This window comes from Helianthus annuus, chromosome 4, assembly GCF_002127325.2.
Source record: "Helianthus annuus cultivar XRQ/B chromosome 4, HanXRQr2.0-SUNRISE, whole genome shotgun sequence".
NCBI classification, from domain to species: Eukaryota; Viridiplantae; Streptophyta; class Magnoliopsida; order Asterales; family Asteraceae; genus Helianthus; species Helianthus annuus.
Window position 1 is genome coordinate 73221689 of NC_035436.2, and position 27955 is coordinate 73249643.

At 38.2% G+C, this 27955-nt stretch overlaps 1 protein-coding gene, 1 long non-coding RNA gene and 1 pseudogene across 2 annotated transcripts; all 3 read right to left on the minus strand.

Annotated features, from left to right (window-relative positions):
- Positions 1-2226: 2226 nt before the first annotated feature.
- LOC110878088 lies at positions 2227-4282 on the minus strand. Its single transcript, XM_022126339.2, has 5 exons — positions 3307-4282; positions 3148-3216; positions 2931-3073; positions 2733-2834; positions 2227-2510 (listed from the first exon to the last, which is right to left on the minus strand). The coding sequence occupies exons 3-5, from the start codon at positions 3042-3044 to the stop codon at positions 2322-2324; spliced, it is 405 nt and encodes a 134-aa protein (XP_021982031.1). The 5' UTR covers positions 3045-3073; positions 3148-3216; positions 3307-4282; the 3' UTR covers positions 2227-2321.
- A 10596-nt stretch (positions 4283-14878) lies between these two features.
- LOC110876042 lies at positions 14879-16062 on the minus strand (annotated as a pseudogene).
- A 6446-nt stretch (positions 16063-22508) lies between these two features.
- LOC110878087 lies at positions 22509-26545 on the minus strand. The gene is made up of 5 exons (XR_002557637.2): positions 25406-26545; positions 24675-24738; positions 24340-24456; positions 23253-23371; positions 22509-23129 (listed from the first exon to the last, which is right to left on the minus strand). It is a non-coding gene; the product is annotated as an uncharacterized LOC110878087 (long non-coding RNA).
- Between the last annotated feature and the right edge of the window lie 1410 nt (positions 26546-27955).

Genomic DNA, 27955 nt, shown 5'->3' on the forward strand with positions numbered 1-27955 from the left:
TATTAATAAGACCCTCGCGCGGCTTACACAGCGTTCTGATCTATCCCGCGCAAGGCACCGCCCACAAGAGGCCCAGATATCAGCACTTAGCATGAAACGTTGGAACAAATGAGCATACTAACCCCGCGCGGGTTAGTTTGCTGTCCAACAAGAACCACACAGTAAGGAAGCGCACAGCTACCTACAGTGGTACACAAGGTACAAGTGGCAGTAAAAGGAGCCAATGAGCGTCCAGCAGACTCTGGTCAATCGTGCGCCACGATCGTCTGACGAGAAGTACACAAGGACGCCTACGTGGCACCAATCAGAGGACGGAGACAACTGTCCCACGATCTCCATTTGTTTGCTGATGGCAGAAGGACAACAAGGCCGACAACAATGACACGTGGCTCCAATCAAGGTGCGCCAGCACCGAGGAACGTCTAGAAGCCACTAAGCGGTCGACGCCAGTGAGACAAAGAGCATATCCATTATGTTGTCCGTTTCCGGCCCAAGGCCCATCAGCCCATAACCCCTTACACCTCTCCGGCTATAAATAGAGACCTCATTCCACAGGTTAAACATTCTATTCCCTCTACTCTCACTCTTAGCACTTAATTACTCTCAAAGCAGTCGCTTATTCTCACGCCGGAGCCTGGTTAAGAGGGAAACCCCCACATTCCCCTCTTAACGAGTAACGGTGTTCTGTTTTGCAGGATCAAACCATTCAGGTCGGAGCTCAAATATCCATAAGAAGATTAACCACTATGATAGAAACATAAACCAATCTAAATTAATTCCCTAATTAGATCAGTGTTTCTTCAGGGTTTGAAAACCGTTTAGGGCTGAAAACAGAGATGGGGAGAAGATTGTACATACCTGCGTGAGTGGCTGGCGCCAGATTAGCAGTGGTGACGAGTGATTAGGGCTATAACTTGTCATCGAGCAGTGTTGATGTGTTTGAGAGAAGGCGTGCTGAGTTACAGGGTAAAGTAAAGGTATGCATGTCTAATTTTTCATTCAGACTTTTTAAAACTGAACCGTTAAAGAGGTTACTGAACCATTAAGTTGTTTTTTTAATTTATTGAACTAAACACTCTTAACTCTCACTCATTAAGAGAGAGCCTTTTAATGGAATCATTAAGTGGCCATCAAACAGCCCCTTACTATTTAGTAGGGTTATAAATGAATCGAACAAACACAAACGAGACAATGTTCGTGTTCGTTCGTTAAGGAAATTAACATATTCGCGAACTGTTCACGAACGGCTATCGAACATAAGTTTATGTCCGTGTTCATTTGTTAGGGAAATTTAGTTGTTCACGAACAGTTCGTGAACACTGGTCTCCAACACAAACGAACGCAAGTAAATAAAAACGAACGTAAAGGAATATTCAGCTTGAAAATGAAAACAAAAACATTGTTATCCTTAAACATTGGACATAAGTAGTTAAATACAACCATCAAATGATAAATTAAAACACAAGAGTCTACTACAACCACCAAACGATGAATCAAATTTAACTAACTTAAACATTATTATTCAAAGTTTAACTAACCTAGACATAATTATCCCAAAAAATGTCTTAGAATGTCGAAATTTTAGCCAACTCATAAAAAATAGGGTTTCAAGTTTTTAATATGTTTAAATGATAGGCTTATTTTTATTTTTTTAATATAAACGAACGTAAAACATAACACCGAACGTTCACGAACGCAGTCGAACGAATGAGACATGTGTTCGTGTTTGTTCGCTAAGCTAACCGGACCAAATTTTTTGTTTGTGTTCATTGTTTAAGCTAGTCGAACAAAAATAAACGAACTTCTCACCGAACGGTTCACGAACTGTTCGCTGAACGTTCGGTTCATTTACAACCCTACTATTTAGTCCATGGCATTATAGTCTAGTGACATGTTGGGGGTTGGATAAGACTTATGGACCATGAGGTCTTGGGTTCGATTCCCACAACGGGGTTTTCCCAGATTGAGTTTACTCATGAATTTGTGTATATGTATTATAGCCTAGTGGAGATGAATATGATTGGGTGGTTCAACTAGTGGCACGATGATAGTATGATACTCCAGTGGTCCGTCAGTGATCCAAAGTTACCATTTAATATATAAAAAGGAAGTTTTATACTATTTAACAAGCTACTTGTCTTTTCCATAAATATTTACAAGTTAATAGTTCACTACTTCAATTCAATCCAACTCACTTGGGTTACAAAAATAGATGACATAGAAGGATTTAAAAAGCCCAATTTCAAAAGGCTCACATACATACTTTTCGGTTTAATCAATGTTAGGCCCATATACATATTTCCAAATTTGTCAAAATTGGCTTATGAAACAGCTAAATTGTAAACTGAATTCATGAACTTCAACAGCTTTGGCTTTGATTTTAGTGGCAAATCTGAACTTTCCCATTGCAACTCCACATGAATCCGAGTATTTCCAATGTTGTACATATTGTTCATCTGTTTTTCTTTTACCACGTCAGCAAGACTTATATCCACATCACCCAAAATGTCCTAATCAAAAATTGAAAATCATATTCTATTAATTATTATTCACAATAATTAAAAACCAAAGATAATAATATACATGGTGTAAATCGTGCCGGGTTAGCAGGTTGACATGACAAAGATTTTATCTAGACCGGTTACATAGCTGAACCCGAACACGACTCATATATTATTATTTGTGTCAAAAGAAAAGACGGTGTCAATTTTCATGTTTAGGATTTGATGTACCTTTTTACTCCACGAGTCAGAACAAACTACCAAATGCAATATTGCTTTTGTAGGCTTTTCTAAGGTAAACTTCCATACCGGATTTTGATTGTTCTTCATAGTCTGCAAAACCCAAAAATTCACAAAAATGTAGTAAAACTTTTGAAACAATAATATTGTCACCAAAAACATTATATATAGTTAGTTCAGAACACAAACCGTAGTTCGTTTAATGTCATGTCCAACAACACGCAATATGACGAATGGATGTTTCCCTTTTACTAGATCATTTCCTTGTAACCACAAGCAACCCTCCACCCTCGGAGCTAGCATACTCTTCGATATCTATGGGATGCGTAGCCCTAACAATTCGATGTTTGAATGGTTTGTTACAAATGTCTTCATGCAACAAAAATAAATACAGGGGGATACTTACTTCCCACGATCCGGTTGAGGGTGATTTTGGCGGTAAGTAAGTGTTTGCATCTTGATCACTTTTGGGTTCCTGAAAGTGTTAGAAAGTAATCAATGATACTATCAACAATTCTGTCAAAAACCAAATTGTTTTGCTAAAAAAAAAAAAAAAACAAGTTACTTGATAACTAAGTGCGGTTGTTTCTAGTGCCCGCACAACGTCACTCATTAATGGGTGTTCCTCACGTTTCATCTTTAAACATTGGTAGGCGATCTTAACATACACCTGCAAAGATTCAGGATTTATTTCTTCTTTTATACTACCATAAACGATTTCCTCTATTGTGTTGTTTTCGCACTAATCTTATTAAAGCTGGTTGTCCAGCGTCTTTGTTTTCGATCCCACACAATACTACTTCAAACAATACAACACCAAAAGAGTAAACATCTGACTCTTCTTTTGTTAATAACCCAGCCTCCTCTGCGTAAAGTGGATCGAGATATCCAAGCGTGCCTACAGCATTAGAGTAATAAAATGTGTACTTGTGATTGGCAGATACGAACTTGGCGAGACCAAAATCTGAGATCTTGGCGTTCCAATCTTGATCTAATAAAATATTAGAACTCTTGATATCCCGATGCAATACTCTTTCTTGGACTATGAAGGTACGCCAATCCACGAGCCGCCCCAATGCATATCTTAAGGCGTCTAATCCATCTTAGATTATCACTCGCGAGATAATAGTCAAGACTTTTGTTGGGTACATACAAGGATCTTCTCGCCACAATCATCACAAAACCCTAAGAGAGACACAATATTATCATGTTTGTATAGTGGAAGCATCATGATCTCCTTCCAAAACTCGATATCAGTTAGACGGCGATCTAAACGCTTCAAAGCAACCATCGAAACCCGCAATCGTTCCCTTGTACACCCTTCCGAATCCCCCACTCCCAATGCAACTTTCATCGGCGAAGTTGTTGGTTGCGGATATTATAGCATCCAATTGTATTTAGAGGTTTTTCAAGTGAGCCATTTTTTAATGGATTGAACTCCAAATTAGTCTTGTTAAAGAAGATCTACTTGAAAGAGGGATGAATTTAACAATAGGAAGGCAACCCTACCAGCCCACTAGTCAATTGTCATGGACACTTACATTTACAATAATCCAAATCGTATGTCAACTTGACACAACTTTTTTTTTATTCTCATATGAATAGCTTTAAATGTTTTTTTTTTTTTTTTTTTTTTTGAAACGTATACTTCATTAACGGAACCACCGACCCAAATCGGGCCGGCAAAAACAAACAAAACAAAGAGAACTTACATATTTACAAACGAGCACCACTCCCCCCAATCAATCCCTTTGAATCTCGATCTATTCGAAAACCAAAAAAAACCTAACGCCTTAACTTCACTTATAATGCTATCTATTTTGATCGGGACGTTGGAGAACTTGAAATTATTCCTCGCACGCCAAATACACCAACACACTAACAAAATAATACCTTGAACCGCGACCATCTTCCTCTCCTATGACCTTAACGTCTCGTGAAAATCCAAAAGATCCTTGACTGAAAAGGCATAAATATTGGGGATCTTGCACCACACACTTACACCATTCCAAATAATCGCAGCCATTCTACACGAGATAAAAAGGTGCTCCGTTGTCTCGTCTTCCGAGCCACAGAAAGGGCATGAAATGTCTTCAATCGCAACGTTTCTTCTTCTTAGCGCATCACCTGTAGGAATTCGATCCATTTCCATCCGCCACGCGTGAATATTACACTTGTTCAGGATCCATCGGCACCAATCCAACACAAATTCTGGGCCGACAGCAAGGTCCCCACGCAGAAGCGTCTTGACTTCTTTGACCGAGAAAGAACCATTTGAACCGGGTTGCCACTTCCAACTGTCAGCAGCGTCGCTGATCCGGACACCATCAAGCAGCGAACACAGCTGCTGGAGATCACTAGCCGCCTCCGCAGAAAGATCCGAAACACTCCAGTCCCACTTCGACGTTGAAACAGAACCATGTCTCACAAACCTTTCAGCAACCTTGCATTTCTTGGCCCTTTCCAGCGCAAACAAAACCGGGAACTTCAATTTGAGCGGCTCTTCGATAATCCAGGAATCCAGCCAGAAGGCGATGTCTTCACCATTACCCACCATACCTCTAAGAAAGTTTCGCAACGGAACACCACCTGCCTTAGTGTTAATAAACACCTTGGCGATATTACTCCAAGTTCCACTAAGCGTCTTCTTGAAGCTAATTCCTTCCCAGCAGACTCTACTATAATGAAGGGCATCAACCACTTTTTTCCAAAGGTTACCGCTTTCCGTCTTGTACCTCCATCCCCATTTGGACAGAAGAGAGATATTGACCTCTCCTAATTTACTGAGCCCCAAGCCACCATCCTTCTTCTGGCGAGCCACCCGATCCCATTTGACCCAGTGCATTTTCCTTTCCTCCACCGAACCGCCCCACAGATAGGGGTGAGCAAGAAAACCGAAATAACCGAACCGTAACCGAATAACCGAAATAACTGAACCGAAAAAACCGAACCGAAACAAAAACCGACGGTTCGGTTTTCGGATTTTTAATAACCGAAAATTTCGGTTCGGTTTTCGGATAAACCTTTTCAATAACCGAAAAAAACCGAACCAAACCGATAAGTTACAATCCATATATTTTTAGTTTAAGTTTAAATTAAGTGTTTAACCCAATGCTAGTAGAAAATGTTAATTTTATTCTTGAATGTTAAGTGTTTATAATATAAACATTATAACTGAAATGATTTATTATTACCTATAAGATATAACAAAATTTAATAAAAACTTTGAAGAAACATAAAAAATATTAGAAGGTTAGGTTTATGTAAACAATATTAATTAAAGAGGTTAACTATAATAATTTAAATGTAAACATATAAAAAGATTGTTATAATATAAATTATACTTTTTATTTTTTGAATCTTACATAATTTTGTTCCAAAAACCGAAATAACCGAAAAACCGAACCGAACCGACGTAAAAACCGAAAAACCGAAACCGAAAAAAATCGAAACCGAACGGTTTTGAAAACCCGAAAACCGACATTTCGGTTTCGGTTTTGATTTTACCCAAAAACCGAACCGAACCGAACCGTGCACACCCCTACCCACAGGAACCTCTTAATCATCTTCTCCAAGTCCGATGACCTTCTTGGGAGCCTTATATAAAGAGAAATAAAAGGAAGGTAGACTCTCCAGGACCGACTTGATGAGAACAACTCTTCCCCCAATCGATAAAAGATGACCTTTCCAACTGGAGAGACGACTCCGGAACGCCTCATACACCGGTTGCCAATTGGAGATCCGATTCATGTTAGCTCCAACTTTTAACCCAAGGTAAATAAACGGGAGCGAGTCCGGTTTACAACCAAACTCAAAGGCCATCTCCTTGGTATCGTCCGAATTCACCCCAATGCCGAATAAGCTGGATTTGTCTAGATTTATCTTGAGCCCCGAACAAAGAAAGAAACATCTCAGAATCCTCAAGACATTCCCCAACTCCTCCCTACACCACTCCCCTAAGACGATGGCGTCGTCCGCATAGAGAAGGTGAGAAATGACCGGCCCATTATTGGGAGTAGGGATTCCCTTAATAATACCCGCCTCCTTCGCCCGAGATAGCATACGAGAAAGAGCTTCCATAACAACAAGGAACAAGAACGGGGAGAGCGGATCGCCTTGTCTCATCCCTTTCTCGCAACGGAACTGGAAAGTAGTTGCTCCGTTAACTAAGACAGAAGATCTGGCCGACTTGAGAATACCCGAAATCCATTTAACCCAAGTGCTCGGGAAGCCCATCTGATGGAGAACATTGACCACAAAAGACCATCTAACATTATCGAAAGCTTTTTCAAAGTCTATCTTGAACAAAAACGCTCTATCTTTCCTCTTCTTGACCCAAGTAATAAGTTCGTTAACAATGAGAGGCCCATCAAGAATGTATCTACCGGAAAGAAAAGCCGACTGAGAATTAGATATAACCCCATCCAGAACTTTTCTAAACCGATTCGCTATGACTTTCGAAATCACTTTGCTGATGACTCCCACCAGGCTAATAGGTCTAAAATTGCCAAGCGACACCGGGTCTTTAACCTTTGGGATGAGAGCGATAAAAGACGAGCTACTCCCATTACTTATTTCTCCATTCTCATGGAACCAAGAGAAAATTCTGGAAAAAATCATCTTCAAAAAGGTCCCAGAAATGTTTAATGAACTTAAAGTTCATACCATCCGGGCCCGGGGCACGATCGTCCCCACACTGAAAAACCGCTTCTTTTATTTCTGGAACCGAGAACTCTTCCACCAACATATTGCTTTCCCATTCAGAGATTTTACTAAAGTTGACCTCCGACAACTCAGGCATGGTCGAATTAACTTCTTTGAAACGGTCACGAAAAAAAGAGAAAATCTCCTTCTTGACTTTAGACGGCTTGGTGCACCATTCTCCATTAACGTTAAGACCATGGATAGAGTTCGCTGCCCTTCTACTATTAACAATAGCATGGAAGTACTTAGAGTTTTCATCGCCCTCCACGGCCCACTTGGACCGCGATCTCTGAAGAAGATCCAAATTCCTCCTGAATTCCACATCTTTTAATATTTTTAAGTTCTCCGCCACAATCCAATCTTCCTCTTCGGAGAGGTCCCTATTTTCTCTTTCCACTTCCAAAAGCTCTAACTCAGCCAGCGCCCCTAGCTCGGTTTCGCGCTCCTTAGATAAAAATGCATCTCTCCAAACTTTCACAGAAGACCTAATTATGGCGAACTTGTGTGACAAGCACGAGTCTGGGGGGTCAAAACTCACGAACCCATCTAAGGGGGACCGAACCGCGGACTCGAACCCATCCTTACCAATCCACGAGCTAAATATACGAAAAGGACGAGGCCCAAAGTTCATATCCACCGTCTCTAAGATGATAGGGCAGTGATCGGAGATGCAACACGGGATCACTCTCACGCAAGCCGAAGGCCATTTGTTAAAAAACTCGCTACAAACCAAGAACCGGTCCAACTTACTGAGCTTTTTGCCCCCGTCCCTGACACACGTAAAACGCCTCCCCTGCAGAGGATACTCCACCAACCCGTTATTGAAAATGAACTCGTTGAAGTTATTTGCACATACCGGTTTGAAGTTCGAGTGTCTCCTTTCTTCGGTGGACCTAACTGCGTTGAAATCCCCGGCCAAGACCCAAAAACCAACATCCGGGTCCAGAATGCTAGATAATTCCTCCCATAAATTCTTCTTTGCAGCGGTACTTTGCGGAGCGTAGACGTTCAGCAAATTAATTGGGACCCCACTGCCAACAACAGAACCCTTTTATGAGCAGATAATGCCTGTTTTTGGACACTGAATCAATCTTCAGAATTTTCGGATCCCACACCCACAATAATCCCCCCGAGTGACCAACTGAGTCAACACAAGCATGAACAAAATTATTGTCACCCCAAACTTTAGTTAGCACATCCGTCGGAATCGACTCGGCCAACGTCTCCTGTAAGGCTAAAATACCGATGTTGTTCCTTTTTCTAATATCCTTAACCCAAGAGGCCTTACCAATACCTCTAATACCCCTGATGTTGAAAGACATAATATTCATTTAAACACCCCATTAATACCTTCACCGCTGACGACGTTCCGGACAATCTGTTCATGATTGGTCAAGTTGACTCCAATCACCTTCCCTATAGTGATAGTGGCGTCAACCTCTTTCCTGATCCGAGATTCCCCTGAATCGCCCGCTTCTACATCCTTAGACAAACCGACCTCAGCTGACCCGCCCACGGCCTCAACCTCTGAGAGCGCCCGAACCGGAGAAGACGAAGGAACATCAGAAGTTCCAGCCGGTTCTGAATCCAGGTTAAGATCGAGATAGCTCCCATCCTCGGGGATATCAGAAGATAGGACAGCCACTTGTTCATTAAGATCAAAAAGGAACTCACCGGTTTCTCTGTTTCTTTTCCTTGGTCTTTCTCCCGAGATAGGGCTAGGGAAACCCTTGCGTCCGGGCCTCACAGATCTGGGCCTCAGCCTTATCGCTTTCTTATTGGGCCTATTCTTGCTCACATCCTCAGAGTGGAAAAAAAACACTCCAGAAGTGTTAACCGGACCGGGCCCACTAACCTTCTTCACTCCAGAAACATTACCACATTGCACGTGATCCTCCTGTGACAGAGGGAAAAAGGGGGACCCACTAGCCAATCTTCTATTTCCAGAACCAGCACCGCCATCGTCTTTTAGATTCCCTAATCCATCTCTCTCCTCCATCTGGCATTCCGCCACCTCAAAAACATTCAAGCCAACATTTTCTCTTACCTCATGCATGGGAAAAGGAACTGCATGGGAAGAATTAACTCCTAGCGTCCCGCCGTCTTCCTCCCCTCCTACCTTCTCCTGCACCCCTTCGTTACCCATCTCCCCGGAGCTTTGCAAGTCCACCACCGGAGACGACATCGTGGACTTCCGATCATCCGATCCCTTGGAGGCCAGGCAATCCGGAACCCAAACCTCCAACTCCTCCTCAACCCAAACTCTGAAAGATCTATTGTTCCACCTTAAAGAAACGGAATCCATGATCCTCCCAGACTCACCACAAAGCACCCCTATCCTACAGAAGGACAGGTCAGCATCATCTTCGACAACTTTTGGAACGTGCAGGACTTTCCCAAAGATCTCCCCGACAAGAGTCATGACTTCCGGATCGTAGAGGTGCAAGGGGATTTCGTTCAGCCGAAGCCAAGCCATTCTTTCAAAGGGGAGCGTCTGGCCGCTCCATGGATCGAGCTTGGAAAACCACAGGCCCCAGATGCCCTTCGAGTCAAAAAACTTTCTAGCCGAGTCACCATCATGGAAGGAAATTAGAAGAGACAGACCTCCAAGATATTGAAAGTTTGCAACTGGAATTATAGCAATGGCAATCAGCTTGTCAAAATCCACCAATGTTTCAAGGTCCACAGTTCTCCCAATAAAAGCCACACCGAACAAACTCCTGAGCGCTCCAGCTCTGTCCGGCACCACGACATACTTCCTCGAATCCTGCAAACCGACTGACTTAGGCACGTCGGGGACCAAACCGAAACCACCCGCTGCACAAGACTTCCCCACCACATCACTGTAACTCCTAGCACCCCTGAGGTTAAAAACTCTCCCAGAATGATCCTGGCCAGAGGCCTTATGAGAATTCTTCATGACTTCCGGCCGATCATCAGAACCCGAGTTTTCCACCGCATACCTTGCAATGTTGACCTTCAACTTGAAATCTCCCATCTTGACCCCTGTGAGACTCTTCAGCAGTTCCTTCCTATCTTTAACCTCTTTGAAACTAGCAAACCCGAATCTGCAACCGTCTTTATCTCTTTTCTTCGCCACATACGTGCCTGCGATCTCCCCGTAGTCTTCCATACACTTCCTCAATTCCCATGGGGTACAACCTTCAGGAAGGTTAGAGACGAACAACTTTGTGATAACACTTTGGGCAAGAACCATGGCGGCCGAAACACAGGACTCCCAGCCAATGACACAACTTCAAAGGAGTGTTAATGGGATTCGAATCGGTCAAGCGGGCTTACCAGAAGCAGCAACCAATATCAGACCCACTAAGCCAACTTGAAGAAGATCCGGCAGGGAGAATGGATCAGAGACCGCAACGAAGAGCAACGGAGCACACCCCTCCCGGAAAGCGAATGGAAGATGCAAGGAGCAAAGAATTAGGATGAAAGGTCAAGCCCACAAACGGCGACCTCGCACACTAATCCCGGCAACTGCCTTCGTCGAGCCTCCGGCGAGACGGAATCCTCCGGCGAAAACGGGAGAGAAAAAAGGACTAGAAAGTAAAAACCTAATAATAATAAGGTTGTTGTTAATGTAACTTGCTTGTTGCTAATGTCACATGCCACAACGTCAAATGTGTTGTTATCTTGTGTTGAAACTTGTTAATAGCTTTAAATGTTACAATTAATTATATTTGGTAGGTTGTGGTGTAAGAAGAAGCAATTTTTTAATTTTTTTTTTATTTTCATATGAATAGCTTTAAATGTTTGCTCGCACAATTAATTATATTTGGTAGGTAGTGGGCGGTGTAAGAAGAAGCAATGTAGGTTCATTGATCACACCAACTATGTTAAGAGGAAGCAACCTTGAATATGCAAAGAAAGTTGGATAATTCGAGTGATCTATAAGCGTTTTCCATGGTGAGTTCCCTTTGATGTGTGTGTGAATGCAACACAAGAAGATTCAAGAAAAATATTATCATAGTGTTAAACGGGTTGTGGACTTGTGGACAACTTTTAGGTGGTGTGTGGTATTTTGGAATGAAAATCAGGATGAAATGTAACGTTGTTTTTTTTAATGGCCAACTAAATCAACGGATAAATATTTTGGGATGCTCTCAATCGAGCAAATATATCCCCTCCTTCATAACGTTCAGAGTTGGATGCATACCCGAGCCACAAAATCACCAGTTTCGAGGAAAATCCGCCCACCCAAAGGCCCACTGCGGTAAAACCCAGTTCGGCTCGGTTTCGAACTGCCAACCTCCAAAGTGGCATAGTTCTAAACTTCATTGTCACCACCAATGTCCTTCAAAGTGATGCTAGTGGGAGTTGAACTTGGGAGCTTAAGTAGAGAAACCAAATGACTAACCACTAGATCAACTTGTCAGGACCATATGGTGAGGTATACCGCCCCTGCCAAATCAGCTAAAATGGCGCCCTATAGCGCCCGTCCCCCATTTTCTAGGCGCCAAAGGGGGGCGTTATGGAGGGGGCTCCATCCCAGTAACGAGCGCCAATTGAATGTGCAGGTGGGGCTCAATGATTCCAACCAATCAATTTTTTCCATCTTTAATTTTCTTCTTTTTATATTTTGTTTAATAGAGGGCTTTAAATGGGCACTATCCCACACCGTGCAAGTTAACGATAAAGACCCTGGCTTATGTGGTGCATACGTGGCACTATAAAGCCCCTGTGAGCTTTATATCACACCACCCAGCCTTAATAGAATGGAATCACGTGTTGCGTATGGTTATTATAAGTTAAATTTGTTCTATGATAATTCTATATAATACAATTACCAACCACTCTGAACAGTGGTTTGACCATTTTTTTTATTTGTCCTTTTGTATGTTTGTATATTTTTACTCCTTAAATTTTAGCATTAACACGTATAACCCTTTAATTTCCTTAAGACTATGTAGGCGAGTTTTACGTGTTTATTTTTATGTACGTATGGGTATAAAAATTCAAGTTGATTTACGTTTCGACGAAAAATTTTCCAGAAATGAGTCGGGTCAAATATAATACGTTTTCGTGTTTTTTTTATGTACGTTTTCTGTTGGTCCATATTTTAACGTAATTTTTTTACGAAACGCCGCAGCAACGCACGGGGCAATTTACTAGTTTTATACATTTATAACTTCTTTTTATTCTTTTTCTTTTTGCTTTGTAAACTTATTGATTTATATGTGTGCTATGTTACATTGTTTAAAACTAGTTCTATATAAAACTTTGCAGTGTTGCGATAATGAAATCTGTCATTTATATCACCAAGATGCCCCTTTGGAAGCTTAGCAAATTTAGTATTCACATTTCTGAACATAGCTTGAACCTCAATATCATATTATAAATATCTTTCACGCATTATAAAAGTTTTCTTGGTTTCTTTTTAAGATTTGAAGTATTGATTAAGATCTGTTGAACATAGCTATTTAATGAGTGGTTAGTTAAACCATTACACTCTTGTGAATGTGTGGTTTAGCTATAGCCTCAAGGCCAATAATGAAGGCCTATGTAATAATGACGTAACAATAGCTTTTGCACTTTTTAGTTATTCTACTACAAATGGTCGAACAGTAGTCAAGCAAAGCTTGATTATCAATGCAAGCAATCTGTTTTTTTTTTTTCCGGTTATTCCTTTTGTCAATCTACAAGTAACCAAGGATGATTAAATTAAAGATTACAACAGTCCTATTTTAATTCATTTTAATATTATTAACAATGGTTTGAGAAAGCGTAAATTATGAACCTATGTTAAATGAATGGTAAGCAGGCCCAGAATAGGCCCAAACAGGCGGGTTAGGCACTAGGAGGGTCCTATACTTGACCTCTAATTGATGGGCCAAAACAATTAGCAAATAAGAATCCATATTTTTTCAAACTCATAGTGAAGTATTAGAAGTTGACGGTGTGGAGCTTCTGTAATTTGAAGTTGACTTTAAATAACAAATCTATGTATAGACTATTTTAGATTTGTTAATTAAATATTATTGCTGCTTACAAATAATGGTTGGTTTTATTAGGGATTAGTAATGGTTGGTTTTATTTGGGATGAGCCATAGCTACAAGGTACCAAAAAATATTCGGTACCGATTGCATTTTGGTACCTAATTTTTTTTTGGCGTTTTTTTAGAATTGGTACTTTTGTTTGGTACAGTACAATATTTTATCTTCGAATGTCGTACCATATCGAGCACTTTTGGTATCGGTAGCGGCATCAATTTTTGGCAATTTTCAGGATCAGTATTTTCAGTACCAATACTGTGAGCACTTTCGGTATCGATAGCGGTATCCATTTTTGGCAATTTTCAGGATCAGTATTTTCAGTACTAATACTCTACCGAGCTCATCCTTAGTTTTGTAAATACAAGTATTAAATGAAGTTTTTAATAGAAAAAGACAGGAATGTATTAAAATATTAAGGTTTTCTTATGTAAATAATTAATATATCTAAATAAAATAGTTTTATTGAATAGTAAAAGCCACATAAAGTTAGATTTACAAATGTGCTTTTTTTATTTAAAAAAGGTTAAATTTGGTGGTTCAAGAGAAAATTGCGAAACCTTATTTTTCAATGCGTTAATAAAGCATACAACTTTTTTTATTTAAAAAAGGTTAAATTGGATTGTATCGTAAATCTACTTTTCCTTTAATATCCGACTTAAATCGTCCTAATTTTTTATTTTATTTTTTTACTGGCTAATCCATACATCACTCGTTAATTCTATTTATAAATTTATATAGTTGCAAAATGTGGGAGTTAAACTTTCAACCTTATAGAGAGTGTCACATTTTCTTTAGAACCTTATACCGCTAGGCTACAACCCGTTTAGTTGAATACATGTTTATATTCACGTAAATTGTATTCCCTGTATCATAGATGAATCTAGGATTAAGATCAAATACAAAGGACAAAATAAATAAGAAGAAGAGATGGATTCCAATCCATTGATCTTAGATTTGGAGAGTTGAGATTAATTTTAGGGAAATAAATAATAGTGTAAGGGTATAAAAGGCCACCCGTAGTCGGGCTTGATCCGGCGCCATACATCACCATAGCGCGGGGGTACACCGCCCCCCGAGCGCTATGAGGTGAAAATTTTGAGTCCCGCGATGTGTATAACAACGCCAAACAAGAAACATCTCTCACACACACATATATACATACATATATAACCCCACATCTTCATAATCCCCCACTACACACTCAAGTTATATAACCTTCATTTTTACACATTTTGTCACTTGTAACACAAACCCCCATTGAGGGCTCCATAAGGCTTGACCACTACACATGATCTAATCTAATCGTAAAACTTGTAACTTGCAACATCACCAAACATGAATTTTAACTTTGGATTTTATACATAACAGCAACTCACATTAAACTATCAAATTTTCATATAACCATGAACCATACAAATCAAGTAAAGATTAAACATCATAAATATCAACGACAACTTAAACATTTAAACATCTAGCAAAAACAATCCAAGAGTCGTAAACAATAACATCTGGGCCAACCCGAACGAGTAACGGTAACTCGCGTTAATAAACGTTTGCTCCATTGGTTTCATACCGTACAAATGTACAGCACATCCAATATCATCATCATTAAGCTCAACTTTCCGAACACCCGAAGGCATCGTCGGAAACATAACCGCATCTTCCACCGACGAGTGACCGAGCCCTAACACATGCCCGATCTCATGCACCACAACAGTTTCCAAATCGATTGCTGTTCCAGACCCTGAACCAGAAGCAAAATCACCGTCAATGATCCATTGTTCAGCATTATCCAGATGCAACACACAACTCTTTGCATCCGCGTGGGCTAAGGTTCCCAACACTCCGTCAAACGGTTCACTGTCTCCATGATCACTAGCGTAAAATCCGATCTTAATATCAGCACCAAAGTAGGAACTGTCTTCTATAAACATTAACTGAGACCACTTCGACCACTGCTTGAATGCGTTAGCGAAAACTTGCTTGATGTCATTGGAAAGTTTATTTTTCGGCTCGAAAGCGTAAGTGAAATTTCTCGCTTCCGGAATTTCAGGATAAATACATGAGCGCGGTTCCATTAACAATGTCAGGCACTCCGCATCTCGGTTTAACCATCTGGTTAATCGTTGAGCTGTCGAGTATGCCTGTGGTGTTTAAGTTGAAGCTTTTTTGGTAAATTTTTATGGCGTGTTCAAGCGCGTCATCAAAGTAATCGTTGAATTTGGTGGGCTGATTGTTACTGTTATTGTTAGTGATGTATCCGAACTGATTGAGGTAGGATTTCAGCTTAGAGATGCCAGCAACTTCTTGACCGGAGTGGCTGCCGGAGAGGTTGTATAACGTATTCCAGTCACTGGTGGGGCTGTTGGGTAAAGCATTGCTTGAAAGTGAGAAGACTGCAACAATGATGAGAAGTATGACACAATGCAGAGGACTGGCGTTCAACACCTGAAGCAAACGCATCAAAAGCAGCAACAACGATACAACTAAAATAAACAACAAAACAAACACATAACATATTTCAAATTTCATACATACCTGACCAGATGATGCCATCTAAATAAATACCTGAAACATAGATGCAAAAACCATTAGCATAGAGCATCCAGCGCATACGGAATTGAATATACGTCTAAATATAAAAAGACTGTATAAACCAAATTTTCATTTTCAATACATACAATTCCAAGATGATTACGTCATCCGGACCCCAATCGGGTGAAATGGGCGGCAGATGCCTGGCACTCCCTTATTGGCCAAACAAATTTACGATTTTGTCCCATCTTAAAATTACGACTTTGTCATCAGTATAAAATTATGTTTTTGCCCCCACTTAAAAATAAAATTGCGCTTTTACTCTTAGCTAAAAATTTCGATTTCGCCCTCGGTTAAAAATTACGATTTTACCCCGTTTAGTTTTACACTTTTGCCATTAGTTTTTTCCCCTTAAAATTACGATTTTGCCATCAGTTCAAAATTATGTTCTTACCCCCACTTAAAAAAAATTCCCTTTTACTCCCAGCTAAAAATTTTGATTTTGCTCTCGGTTCAAAATTACGATTTTGCCCCGTATAAATTTATAGTTTTACCATTAGTTTTTTTTCTCACAGCCAAGTTACGATTTTACCCTCAACTTAACTTTACATTTTCCCAATCGTTTTTGTTTGTTTTCCCGGTGACATTACAATTTTGCCCCCAGTGTAAAATTACAGTCGTGCCGATAATTTCCTGGCACTCCCCCGTTGGTCCATTTAGTTTACAATTTATCCCCGAATCAAATTTATGATTTGGCCCTGAGTTAAAAATTACGTTTTTCCCATCGTTTTAGTTTTTTTTTTTACCAAAATTATAAAGGTTTTTTGTTTTAATTGGTTTACTACGGTCTTATCATCGTTTTTGGTTCTTTTTCCTAGGAAAATTATAGTAGTCTTTTTTTAATTGGTTGAAAATTATTCGGCACTCGCCCCGCAACGCGGGCGGGGCATCTACTAGTATATATACATAGGATGTTGCAGCTTTAACTTATCTTATCTTATGGTGATTAACTTTAACAATCCAACGAACGTGTTAGTTATCGCCCAAGCAATAGCTTAGCTTGGGGGAGGTTTACAACCAACAACGCCTAGGTGCGGATGCAACGTTCAGCGGTTTTCTCAGAGCTCATGTAATAGTTTTGTTTTGTGGTGTTTGTAGACAACTTTCCATTTTGCCATATAATATATAGAGTTAAATGTCCGGTTTGGGCTATTTTGACAGTTTAGTCTAAACGTTTCATTTTTCATCTTTGGGTTCAGAAAGGTTTCACCGTTATCATTTTAGTCCACTGGATTAACTTCATCCATTTTTTCTGTTAAGAAGAAGGGCAATTTGGTCATTTTATATGGTCAAATTGCCCTCCTAGTTAACAAAATTACATATAAAATGGCCGAATTATCCTTCTTGTTAACATAAAAAATGTATGATGTTAACCGAATGGACTAAAATGACAACGGTAAAACCTTTTTTGACTCACATACGAAAAATGAAACATTTAGACTAAACTAATAAAATAACCCAAATCACAAGACTAAATTGGCATTTAACTCTAATACATAGGTAACATGTTTCAGTTTTTCCCCTTAGTTTTAGATGGTTTAATATATAAACCTTATAGTTTGATACAATTTTGAATACCTACCCAAATAATAATTAGGTTACTTATAATAAGTGGGTTAACTGATCTAAATAGTTTTTGATTAAATCTTTTAATAATAGTTTATAATTAATTATCTTTGTTGTTTTCTTTGACTCGGTCTTAACTTTTGCTAGTTTTAATGTAAATAACCCACCTCAAAAGCCCATAGTTAAATGTAATGTTAAGAGCACCCGGGCTCGTACGTTAATGTATCACGGGAACATATTATAACGCGTTATACACGGCCGCCGGTCACCACCATCACGCGTTAACTTGACAACGCGTGGCCACTATCACGCGTTGTATATTGAACTTGTTTGTGGTTTTGTGAGTGGATTTGTTGGTTGGGGGAAATTGTTGGGTGTGGTGATGAGTGATGACCACCCCCACTTAAAAATGGTTGTGAGTGATGGAAAAATGGTCGATAACATGGCGAAACTTGATTGGTGCTTGTGAGTGATAAATTCTATCACTAGTGAACCACCCCCCCTCCCCTAATAGCCCACCTCATAAGGCATAGGCAGTTGGACCTAGAGGTGCACAAACTGGTTAATTTTAATAACCGGTTATACAAGTTAATTTGACTTTAATTGGTTAGTACTTTAACTGGTTATTACTTTTATCAGCTAATTACTTTAACCGGTTCGGTTAATTAACCGGTTATTTTGTTTTTTTTTCGGTGAACCGGGTCTATCGGATAAAAAACCGGTTCCTATACCAAATACTCATAACCGCTTACTAACTTATGGTTAAAAATAACCACTAACCAGTTATTTCTAAATCAGTTATTAACAGGTTACGGTTTCGGTTAATAACCGATTACAGTTAATTAACCGGTTATTTTTTGCACCTCTAGTTGGACCCGGTCCAACCTTATAAATTTACTATTTTAATTTTTATATTATTTTATTCCAAAATATTTATAAGAAAAAGGTGATTTTAATATATTTGCCAAACTGTTTCTTTTCAATCCACTATATTTTCAGTAGGGCTGTAAACGAGCCAAGTCGAGCCGAGCTTGACCCAGCTCGAGCTCGGCTCGAGCTCGAATTTTAAATCGAGCTGAGATTTGAGGCTCGAGCTCGACTCAATTAGAATTCGAGCTAGCTCGGCTCGGCTCGATCTAGCTCGAACTAACAAAAAACCGCAAAATTTACTACTTAAAAAGCATTTAAAAATGAATTTCTTCATAGACTAAGGGCCATAATTGCCATTTAATTTAACCATATGGCTAAATATGCAAGTATAAATAGTTAATTCACTTTGTACATTGTCTTTATCTTCTTTTATAGGGGGAATACTCTCTTAGTTATTGTTTTTTAAGCGATGTGGGACAAAAAATGAAGGATGTAAACCTTATCGAGCCAGCTCACGAGCCGAGCCAGACCAAGCTCGAGCTCGGCTCGTTTACAAACCGAGCCGAGCCGAGCTGGCTCGTTAACAGCCGAGCCAATTTCGAGCCGAGCTTTCTTCGAGCGAGTTCGAGCGAGCTGCGAGTCACGAGTTTTTTGAACACCCCTAATTTTCAGTAATCACGTTTCAACTGCACGACTCTACTTTTATTTCAAATATTTATAAGAAAAAGGTGATTTTAATATATTTGCCCAACTGTTTCTTTTCAATCCAATATATTTTCAGTAATCACGTTTCAACTACACGAGTCTATAACAAAAACTAGAGCTACACGTATAAAAACAATTTTCCATTGTCATATCATGACAATGAATCTACTCAATATATTTTATAGAAATCCAAATGACGATCTGGATAGTCACTAATTCATATTTGTCATACTAATTATGAACATAAGCTTCATCGTGACAAATTAATAAGTGATGGAACCAAAAGTAAAGTTGTGATTTGAACTTTAAGTAAAAGCGCTAAAATATTTATCAAATACATATACTAAACCTGGCTTTGTGTACCTTTAAGTTCTTATAGATGTTATTCCCTTGCTAAAAATGATCTTACGTGATTGGTTTATGACTTGTAAAGTGTTCTTATGATACTCTTGAATTTGTATATCAATGGAACTCACTCGATTTATAACATAGTGGCATTTTGGGGTGTGATAAAACTTAGAGATCATGAGGTCCTGGTTTGATTCTCACAAGGTGGTTTTTCTGAGATTTTTAGGTTTTCTCCTGAATTAGTGTATATGAATTATAGCCTAGTGGAGATGGACATGATTGGTTGACTCCCTTTGTTTTACAACCACTTAAGCACAACTTACAACCTATTTAATCTGTGTAATACACATGGTTTTTTAAAGATATAACTCTTTTTTAGATCTATTCAATATGTGTAATATTACGGGATTTTTAAAGGATATAATTTTTTTTTATCATTTGGTAGATTTATTCAACCCGATTATGCAAGGGTTTTTTAAAGATACGCTGTTTTTAGTATTTGGTATACAAAATTACATTTATTTAATTTGTGTAATACACATGGTTTTTAAATATATAACTTTTTTTTATTATTTGATATATAAAATTACATTTATTTAACCCGTACAATATACGAGATTCATAAAGATATTACTTTTTATTATTTAATATATAAAATTACATTTATTCAACCCGTGTAATACACGGGGTTTGAACCTAGTAATACTAATATTCAAATTATGACAAGTAGATAAACATCTAGAAAAAATAGGGATATTTCCTAATACAAATTTTCAAAAAATAGAAAATACAAGGGTTGATTGTATTTATTTACAAACTTCAAAGGGGGGGGGTACAATCAGTAAAATTAAAAAAAAATGCATTTAGCAACACCCTTTTATAACAGTATTAATAATAACAAAATCGACAGTTGTTGACAGTGAAAAAATCGACAGTTGTTGAAAGTGATTAAATTGATATCATTTTGACTCTACGTACCAATCTAGGTGATTAAACTTTTTTTCACTTATTTACAAGATGAGTTCTTTTTCTCAAGCATATAACTTTATATGCTTTACTTTAGATTTTATACAATGAATCTACTTTGATAGTTGTTGCACCCACTGGATTAGATATGCTATGGAAATGTATATTTCTATAAATATATGTTTCTTAGGCTATAGGGTGTGGTCATGACCCTCATGACCATCATGACCCTCCATGTTAGTGTCATGTAACTCATCTTTAATCCACCATCCAAAACCACTACCCTAAGGGTATGGTCATGACCCAAACCATTAGCCCCTTATTTATTATCTTTGTCTAAACAAAAAGAAAATGATTTGTTGAAAAATGGAAATGAGGACCATGGTTGCCATGGTTTAATCCATGCAAACCATGGTGGATCAATCAAGGAGGTGGTGTAGCCTTCCATTCATGTTCCTAGGTGGCAAATCATGTCTCAACCATGATCCCCACACCCTATAGCCTTATCCTAAACAAACATATATATAGAGAGAGAAAAAAAGATTGATTTAAGATCTTGACCATTTTTATATAAGTATATGGATGTTTTTACCCATCGTATCACATAAATCTTTTATATTACTAAAGAAAAGAAATAATATATATTTCCTTGACTTTAAGTTAAAATTTATTCTTTTTTATCTTTAAATAATTAAAACAAGATATCGTTCTTCATACAATAAATTATTTACTTTATTAAAAATATCATGTGACATTACATGATGCCTTTACTTATAAATTGAATTACAACTTATATATGAGTCTTTTAATTTTTTAAAGTTTGAGTTTGAGAATTCGTGAATAGGTAAAAGAAACCTTTGTTGCTTGTGTGCGTAGGGAAGAATCCATGCTTTCAAATTCAAAGTGAAGTAAATTCATAAGTCCTTTTTAGCAATTAAGAATCCATACTTTTTTCATACTCAAAGTGAAGTAACTAAAACACTAACTAAAAGGTTAAAAGACATTTAAAATATGTATATAATATCATTAATTTTATTATGTAGTTACTAGGTTATCTATAATTTTAAAACTTAATAAACATTTAGAATCATATTCTAAAACCTCAAATGCCTCACAACCTTTGTTAAACAACTATAATCATACCTTAATGACGAAAGAGATAACTATAGAAGATCGTAAGGTTAACTAACCGTAGAAGATCGTAAGATTGAGCCAACCGTCACGAAAACCTACACCATCATCATGTTTTAATTTATGAGTTTAAACGGTCAAAACAACAAAGCCTTTCAAGGAATTACTGGTGTCATTAACCATCTAGATTAAGATCTTATCCCCAAATTAAACTTAATATTTACTAAATAAAAGAAATGTTTATTCTAATATTTTCTATAGAGATGACATATATCGTCTCTATAGGTTCTTTTTAAAAAAATTAAAAAAAAAAACAATTAAGCCCTATAGAGACGACTTGTCGTTTCTGTAGGTTTTTCTTTATAATAAATAAAAAAATATTTTTACTTATAGAGACGACATGTCGTCTCTATAAATTCTCTTTAAAAAATAAAAATAACAATATATAAGCCATATAGAGACGACTTACTATTTCTATATGTTTTTCTTTATAAAAATTAAAAAAAAAAAGATTTTCACCTATAGAGACGAGTTGTTGGGGTTGTTATTATTATTATTATTATTATTATTATTATTATTATTATTATTATTATTATTATTATTATTATTATTATTATTATTATTATTGAATCATAACAAGGTGGAACAGGGTTAGAACATGCACAACGATATTATATATGCCTAACAAATGCAGCAACTGTAGATCCGACCAGAAATGTTGGTGGATTTTACAAGAAACAGAGCAAAATATGAAGATCAGTTTACCACTGTTTCAATAACTACCGATTCAACTACACAGCGATGTTCATAAGTTACATGACTTAGAACGTTTTGAACACAGTTTCAACAACATATATACATACAACACGAAACGAAACGTATCATATTCATCAGAAATTTCATTCGAATGCAAGCGAAGTAAGTTAAAGCAAAATATGAAGAAGATCAGTTTACCACTGTTAGAGCTTGTGAAGAGAGAATTTGAACCTTTGAAGGTGTGTGTGAGAATGAAGAATGAATGAGTTAAGTAGCCCGAGACGTTGAGTTTATATAGCGTTCAGTAGACCTAACCATGGTTAAATAAGGTCTTAACTGGCTGGGGTTAGTGTACCATCTAGAAGACGTTAGTGAAGGGTTAAACTATGTCATGCATAGCTAATTGCACCTTTTCTTGTACATAATAATAACTAGGATTAAGCTCCCCCGCGTTGCGGGGGGGGGGGGGGGGGGCGTGAAACTGTGCCAACACGTACTTTGTGAAGGATAAATACAAAGCGTAGTTTAATTTAGTGTTAAAATAACCGTCTTGGCATGTCTATCTTCCAATAAGCTGAACTAAAGCACGAATTAGTCTCTTGACACCTTTTCCAACCTACATGACAAGAAATTCTTGCTTGATGTTGGAATCATGTGCCTAGAAAACTATTTGCAAAAAGCACTTGTTAGCTTTGCCACATGCAGAAGCCATCTGATCTGATCCATCACCCCACATGCCTACATGTAAAATAAGGTTCATTAAGATAAAAATTGTACAAACCTATAAGTGAAGGTTGTTTACAAAGCAGTTAAAAAACAAAAAGAAAAAAGAAAAGATCCATATTAGATTTGTCTTTTTACCTGTTATAGGTTATTTTATCATCATCAGCGGACATACACATACCAATAACCCTAACACTATAAACCGTCTCTTAACTTGATGACCCTTTTGTTATGACCCGTTGACAGAGAAGGTGGACCTGAAAAACAAAAAAGAAAAAAACCAAAATGTGTCAACTGTTCATATAATTTGCCATCATTGTCTAAAACGTTACCTATATACATATAGTGTAACTCAAACACACCAAATTGACATATTTAAGATTGGAAAGATAACTATGCGGAGTTATGAACATTGGTAACCCACCTAATAAGTCAGTACGTTAAGGTAATAGAACAGTTTTGACACTCCTATTGTTCATGTAACATGTGAATTAAAAATAAAGAACCAAACCTTGTATTACTAAAGAAGTCGAAGTCAAACTTAGATATTTTAGTTTAACGGTTAATACTTGCAGGAGGATACTTCGATGAATAATTAATGGATTTAAATAATATCCCCAGATTTACAAAATATCCTCATATAGGCTGTGTTCTTCCATGAAAACAATGATGAAATTCCGATTAAAATTTTTTTCCTCGTTTGGATACAAAGTTGTGTGTTGGTGTATTGATTGGTCTTTTAGCTTTCCTTACATCTGATGTGTGGGCCGAGGGATTGAGTCTTGGCCCACTCGTTTTTTTCTCTTTTTTCGCCTCAACTAATAAGAAATCCAAAAGGCTAACCACTACACCAATGCACAACTTTGTATCCAAATGTGGAAAAATATATATAAAACATCGACTTTAAATGGGTTTGATAAATACCCAACTACCTAACATAATATCCAAATCTGCAGCAGCACAGTTTGATGGGTTCCACTCCTCATCTAAATGATAAATATTTGACACAATCATTAAAAATTGGCGTTAAGTTGATAAAGCTTGGCTAGTCGAACACCTCAACTTCATCAAGTTTGCCTAGTGGCATTAAGTTGATAAAGCCTTTTATTTCACACAAAATGGTAGAAAGATACTGAGATTAACGCCACTACTCACTCACGCATAGTCCTCTTCGCATCAATTTTATTATCTAAATAACTTGGAACCCAGAAATCAGCATTCTTACCTTGATTTTCATTGGATTTGAAGTCCGAAACAACCATGTTAGACACCAGCTCTTAGTCAGACTCGGATGATCAGTCCAAACCAGTCTCTTAAACAGCCTCAAAACACATGCATGTTCCTACAATCACAAAAATCTAAATATGTAAACAAAACCAACAATCAACTTGTATGACAAACAGGGGCTGGATTCAGATAATTCATCACTGATTCATTAATTTTGTATCAAATTCCAATACAGTACGTAGCTAGTTGTATCCAACAATATTTCAATCCAAAGACAGTCCAAGCCAAAATCAATCTAAAATCGAGAATAGTTGATGAGATGAAGATTCGCACCCTATCTACACACTGGTTAAACTGAAAAAAGTGTCGACCATTGTTGCATTTATCCATGTGGAACCTGTTTTAAGCTCAAAAACACAAATACATAAATAAATAAATAGCTCAATTTATAAAAAAAAATAATAAACCATAAATTCAATTCTAACACATAGGAATGCAAATTAATTCCGAAAATCTCAGGACCCGATGGAGATCGATCAAGCCAACAATAATAAACCATAAAGTCAATTTTAACACAGTGGTTTTTTTCAGGGTAATCGGGTTTCTTGAGTCTTTTCAGGTTGGGCATTGGGGTAGGACCAAAACCAAATAAGAGGGAAAATGAGAACCAAGAACCGAACTGACAAAAAGTATTAGTGGTTTCACGGGTCGGTCCTGGTCTGTTTCACTGACAGAACCTCAACCCAGATCTTGCTCACCCCCACGTACCCCAGTGAATTTGATTGTTTACTTATTGAAGTTTAAAAGGAAAGGGAGTTTGGTAGTCATGCAAGATTTTAAGTTATTTGCAAAATACTAAACGATCTTAATTTAAGAGGAAAAGAATATAGACGGGGTTGCAGTCCCTTATTGGACCTGGTTTTGATACACTTATATTTCTTCTAAGAAAACAAATGAACTTAGTGCCCGCCACCTCTTTTTCTTCTAAAAGAAACCACGGTCCAGTAATCTGCATCAATAGTCGTTGTGTGTGCCTATGGTGGTTCACTAAGAGTCATTCATACCAGAGAGGTTTGAAGATGGGTCTAGTTCATCCGCCATCTCCATTGATTCATCTTCTGAACAGGAATCGTCATCACAGCCTGTAGATTGCTTTATAAATTCCAATGGGCTAGTCCTCTTTTTGAAAAATTAACAAAGTGAAATGGATATTTGGATTTGCTCAAGTGATTTGTAACGATGATAATGCTCAAATATGTAATTATAAAATCTATGACAATTTAAATTGGTCTTATATAGATCAATAACTACACTATAACTATAAATTTTCAAATCATTATCATATACCAAAAACAAAGCCATCCATCAGAATATAAATTCCAATAAAATTATAACTATAAATTTTCCTTTGCCTCGTTTAATCTTGGATATAACACCTGGTGATTAAAAGCAAAAATATATGAATTCCAATAAAATGAAAGCTAATTGCATAACATCGACAAAACAAAAGGTTTCAAAACAAATCCCTAACATCTACTGTAATCACGAAAACACAAACACTTATTGAACAGATATTATCAACCAGGGGAAAGAAAATTTGAAATGTTATATGCCTGCAATGTGTTTAAAGAACACCACCGCCACTTCTCAACAAAAAAACACCATCGGCTGCGTGGTGGAGAAGGAGGAGACGACGTCGCTGATTCAATTCCAAACCGCCATCGCCGGAGTGAAGTCAGTGGCGTGGTGGAGAGGGAGGAGGAAGCAGTGGCAGTGCAAGGACACGCTGTCCCTGGTTCAGGTCCAAACCGCCATCGCCGGAGTGCTCACCAACGTGTTCTGTCGCTCCTTATTTTTGCTGTGCAAATCTAGGGCTCATATTTGTATTGTCTATGTCAAAGCACCAGCGGTGGTTTTTGGTGGGTATTGTCGGATATCCCCGTTAACTGACCGACCACCATGGAGAAGCCACAACCGGCGACCAATTGAGAGATCGGGACTCTAGAACTCGCCATCGTCATCACAGACTCTGGTTCAGTCGGTGGCGGTTGGTGACGTCGGAACAACAGTTCCCGCTTCCTCGATGGCGGTTGGCGCCGGTTCCTCCATCACAGTCGCTCAGTTCTCTCTACCTCTCTACTTTGTCTCTCTTACTCCTCTCTCTATCTCCCTGCTGTGTGTTGATGTGGAGGCAACAACAACAACTATCAAGACATGTGGGGAAAAGTGAAAAATCAATTTTTTAAAACACTCCCAAAGCCAAATGTACAACATGCACATGCATTACCAGGTTGCTGATTCATAATTCATAATTCATAATTCCAACATTATATTAAAAAACCAACATAATCTTAAAAAAATTATAAAAACTACTAGTCTTCATCCGGCGTCATTAGGTTCGTTTTATGCGTTGTTCCAAATGTACTCCACTAAGTCCGCTTGTAGGTTTTAATGTGTGTACTCGTTACGTGAAACAGACAGACCAAAAAAAACATGCCAAATCCAGAGATTCTGTGACGCAACAACCTCTAGTATTATAGTGGGATGACCATGATCGCCCCGAGTATATTGACCTTGCCAGACCGTAGGGCAGTTCTGCCACGACCAGTGCATGCAACCAAAGCTTCCGAGCATTCCTGGAAAACCATGTCTTTCTTCGTGTGCTTGATATAATTTTTGGACGTCGTTTGCGTTTGGTTTCCGCAGGTATTTCTTTCTATATAACTTCACGATCTATTCGCATAACATGTGCAAACATTCATGTGAAGTTCTTTCGGACATCCTTAAATACTCGTCCAACGAATCGGGTGTCGTCCCGTATGCCATTTGACGAATGGCCGACGTACATTTCTGTAAAGTGATGAATCCCTTACGGCCCCTAGCGTCGTATCGTAGTGTGAAAAACGAATCAGACTGCGCCAAGTTGTGTCAGCGATACGTAAGAACAGTCGACGACTCACTCGGAACCGACGTCTAAACATCACGTCCTTGTACACAGGTTTGTCGGCAAAATAATCGGCCACTAAATTATCATGGCCGGCTATATATTAACAACGAAAAATAGATTAAATTCATTATTAATACCGAAAAAATTAAAAACATTATTAAATTTAAATAAAGATACATTAAAAAAAATAAAATAACTTCTCGATCTCGTTTTAAGGCGGCTGCCCTAGTTTGCGGTTGTGACGACGTTTCTGCCTCCTCCATGATCATATGCACTGCGTGCATAATGAAGTTTGCAAAAAATAATTCGCCCTTACCCGCAAATGACGAACACCACGATGAAGAAGAAGAAAACATGCCTATATTTTTATAAAAGTATGATATTGTATAAAGAAATGAGAGAGATTGAGAGAATAAAGGTGTATATTTATAAAGTATGATTGAAAAACTAATTTTTTTATCACAGCTAGTAGCATAAAACGGTCAAAATTTTTGTCATTTAATGCCCGTCCTCATACGTCGACAATGCTAGGGGGAAATGGTGTTGAGACTCGACGACGGGCCAGGATGGACCAAGCCGAGTGGCCTTACGCCCGCCACTAAGACTAGAGGGTATGGTTCGGCTCATCCCCACGGGGATGAGCCTCCACGTAGGCGCCACGTAGGCG

Bases quoted from the DNA above. Each gene is read 5' to 3' on its own strand.
- LOC110878088 (XM_022126339.2), bottom strand. From the start codon at position 3,044: ATGCTAGCTCCGAGGGTGGAGGGTTGCTTGTGGTTACAAGGAAATGAT. The intron at 2,835-2,930 runs GTTTGTGTTCTG...TGGGTTTTGCAG, and splicing joins ATGACATTAAACGAACTACG to ACTATGAAGAACAATCAAAA. The intron at 2,511-2,732 runs GTACATCAAATC...ATTTTTGATTAG, and splicing joins CTGACTCGTGGAGTAAAAAG to GACATTTTGGGTGATGTGGA.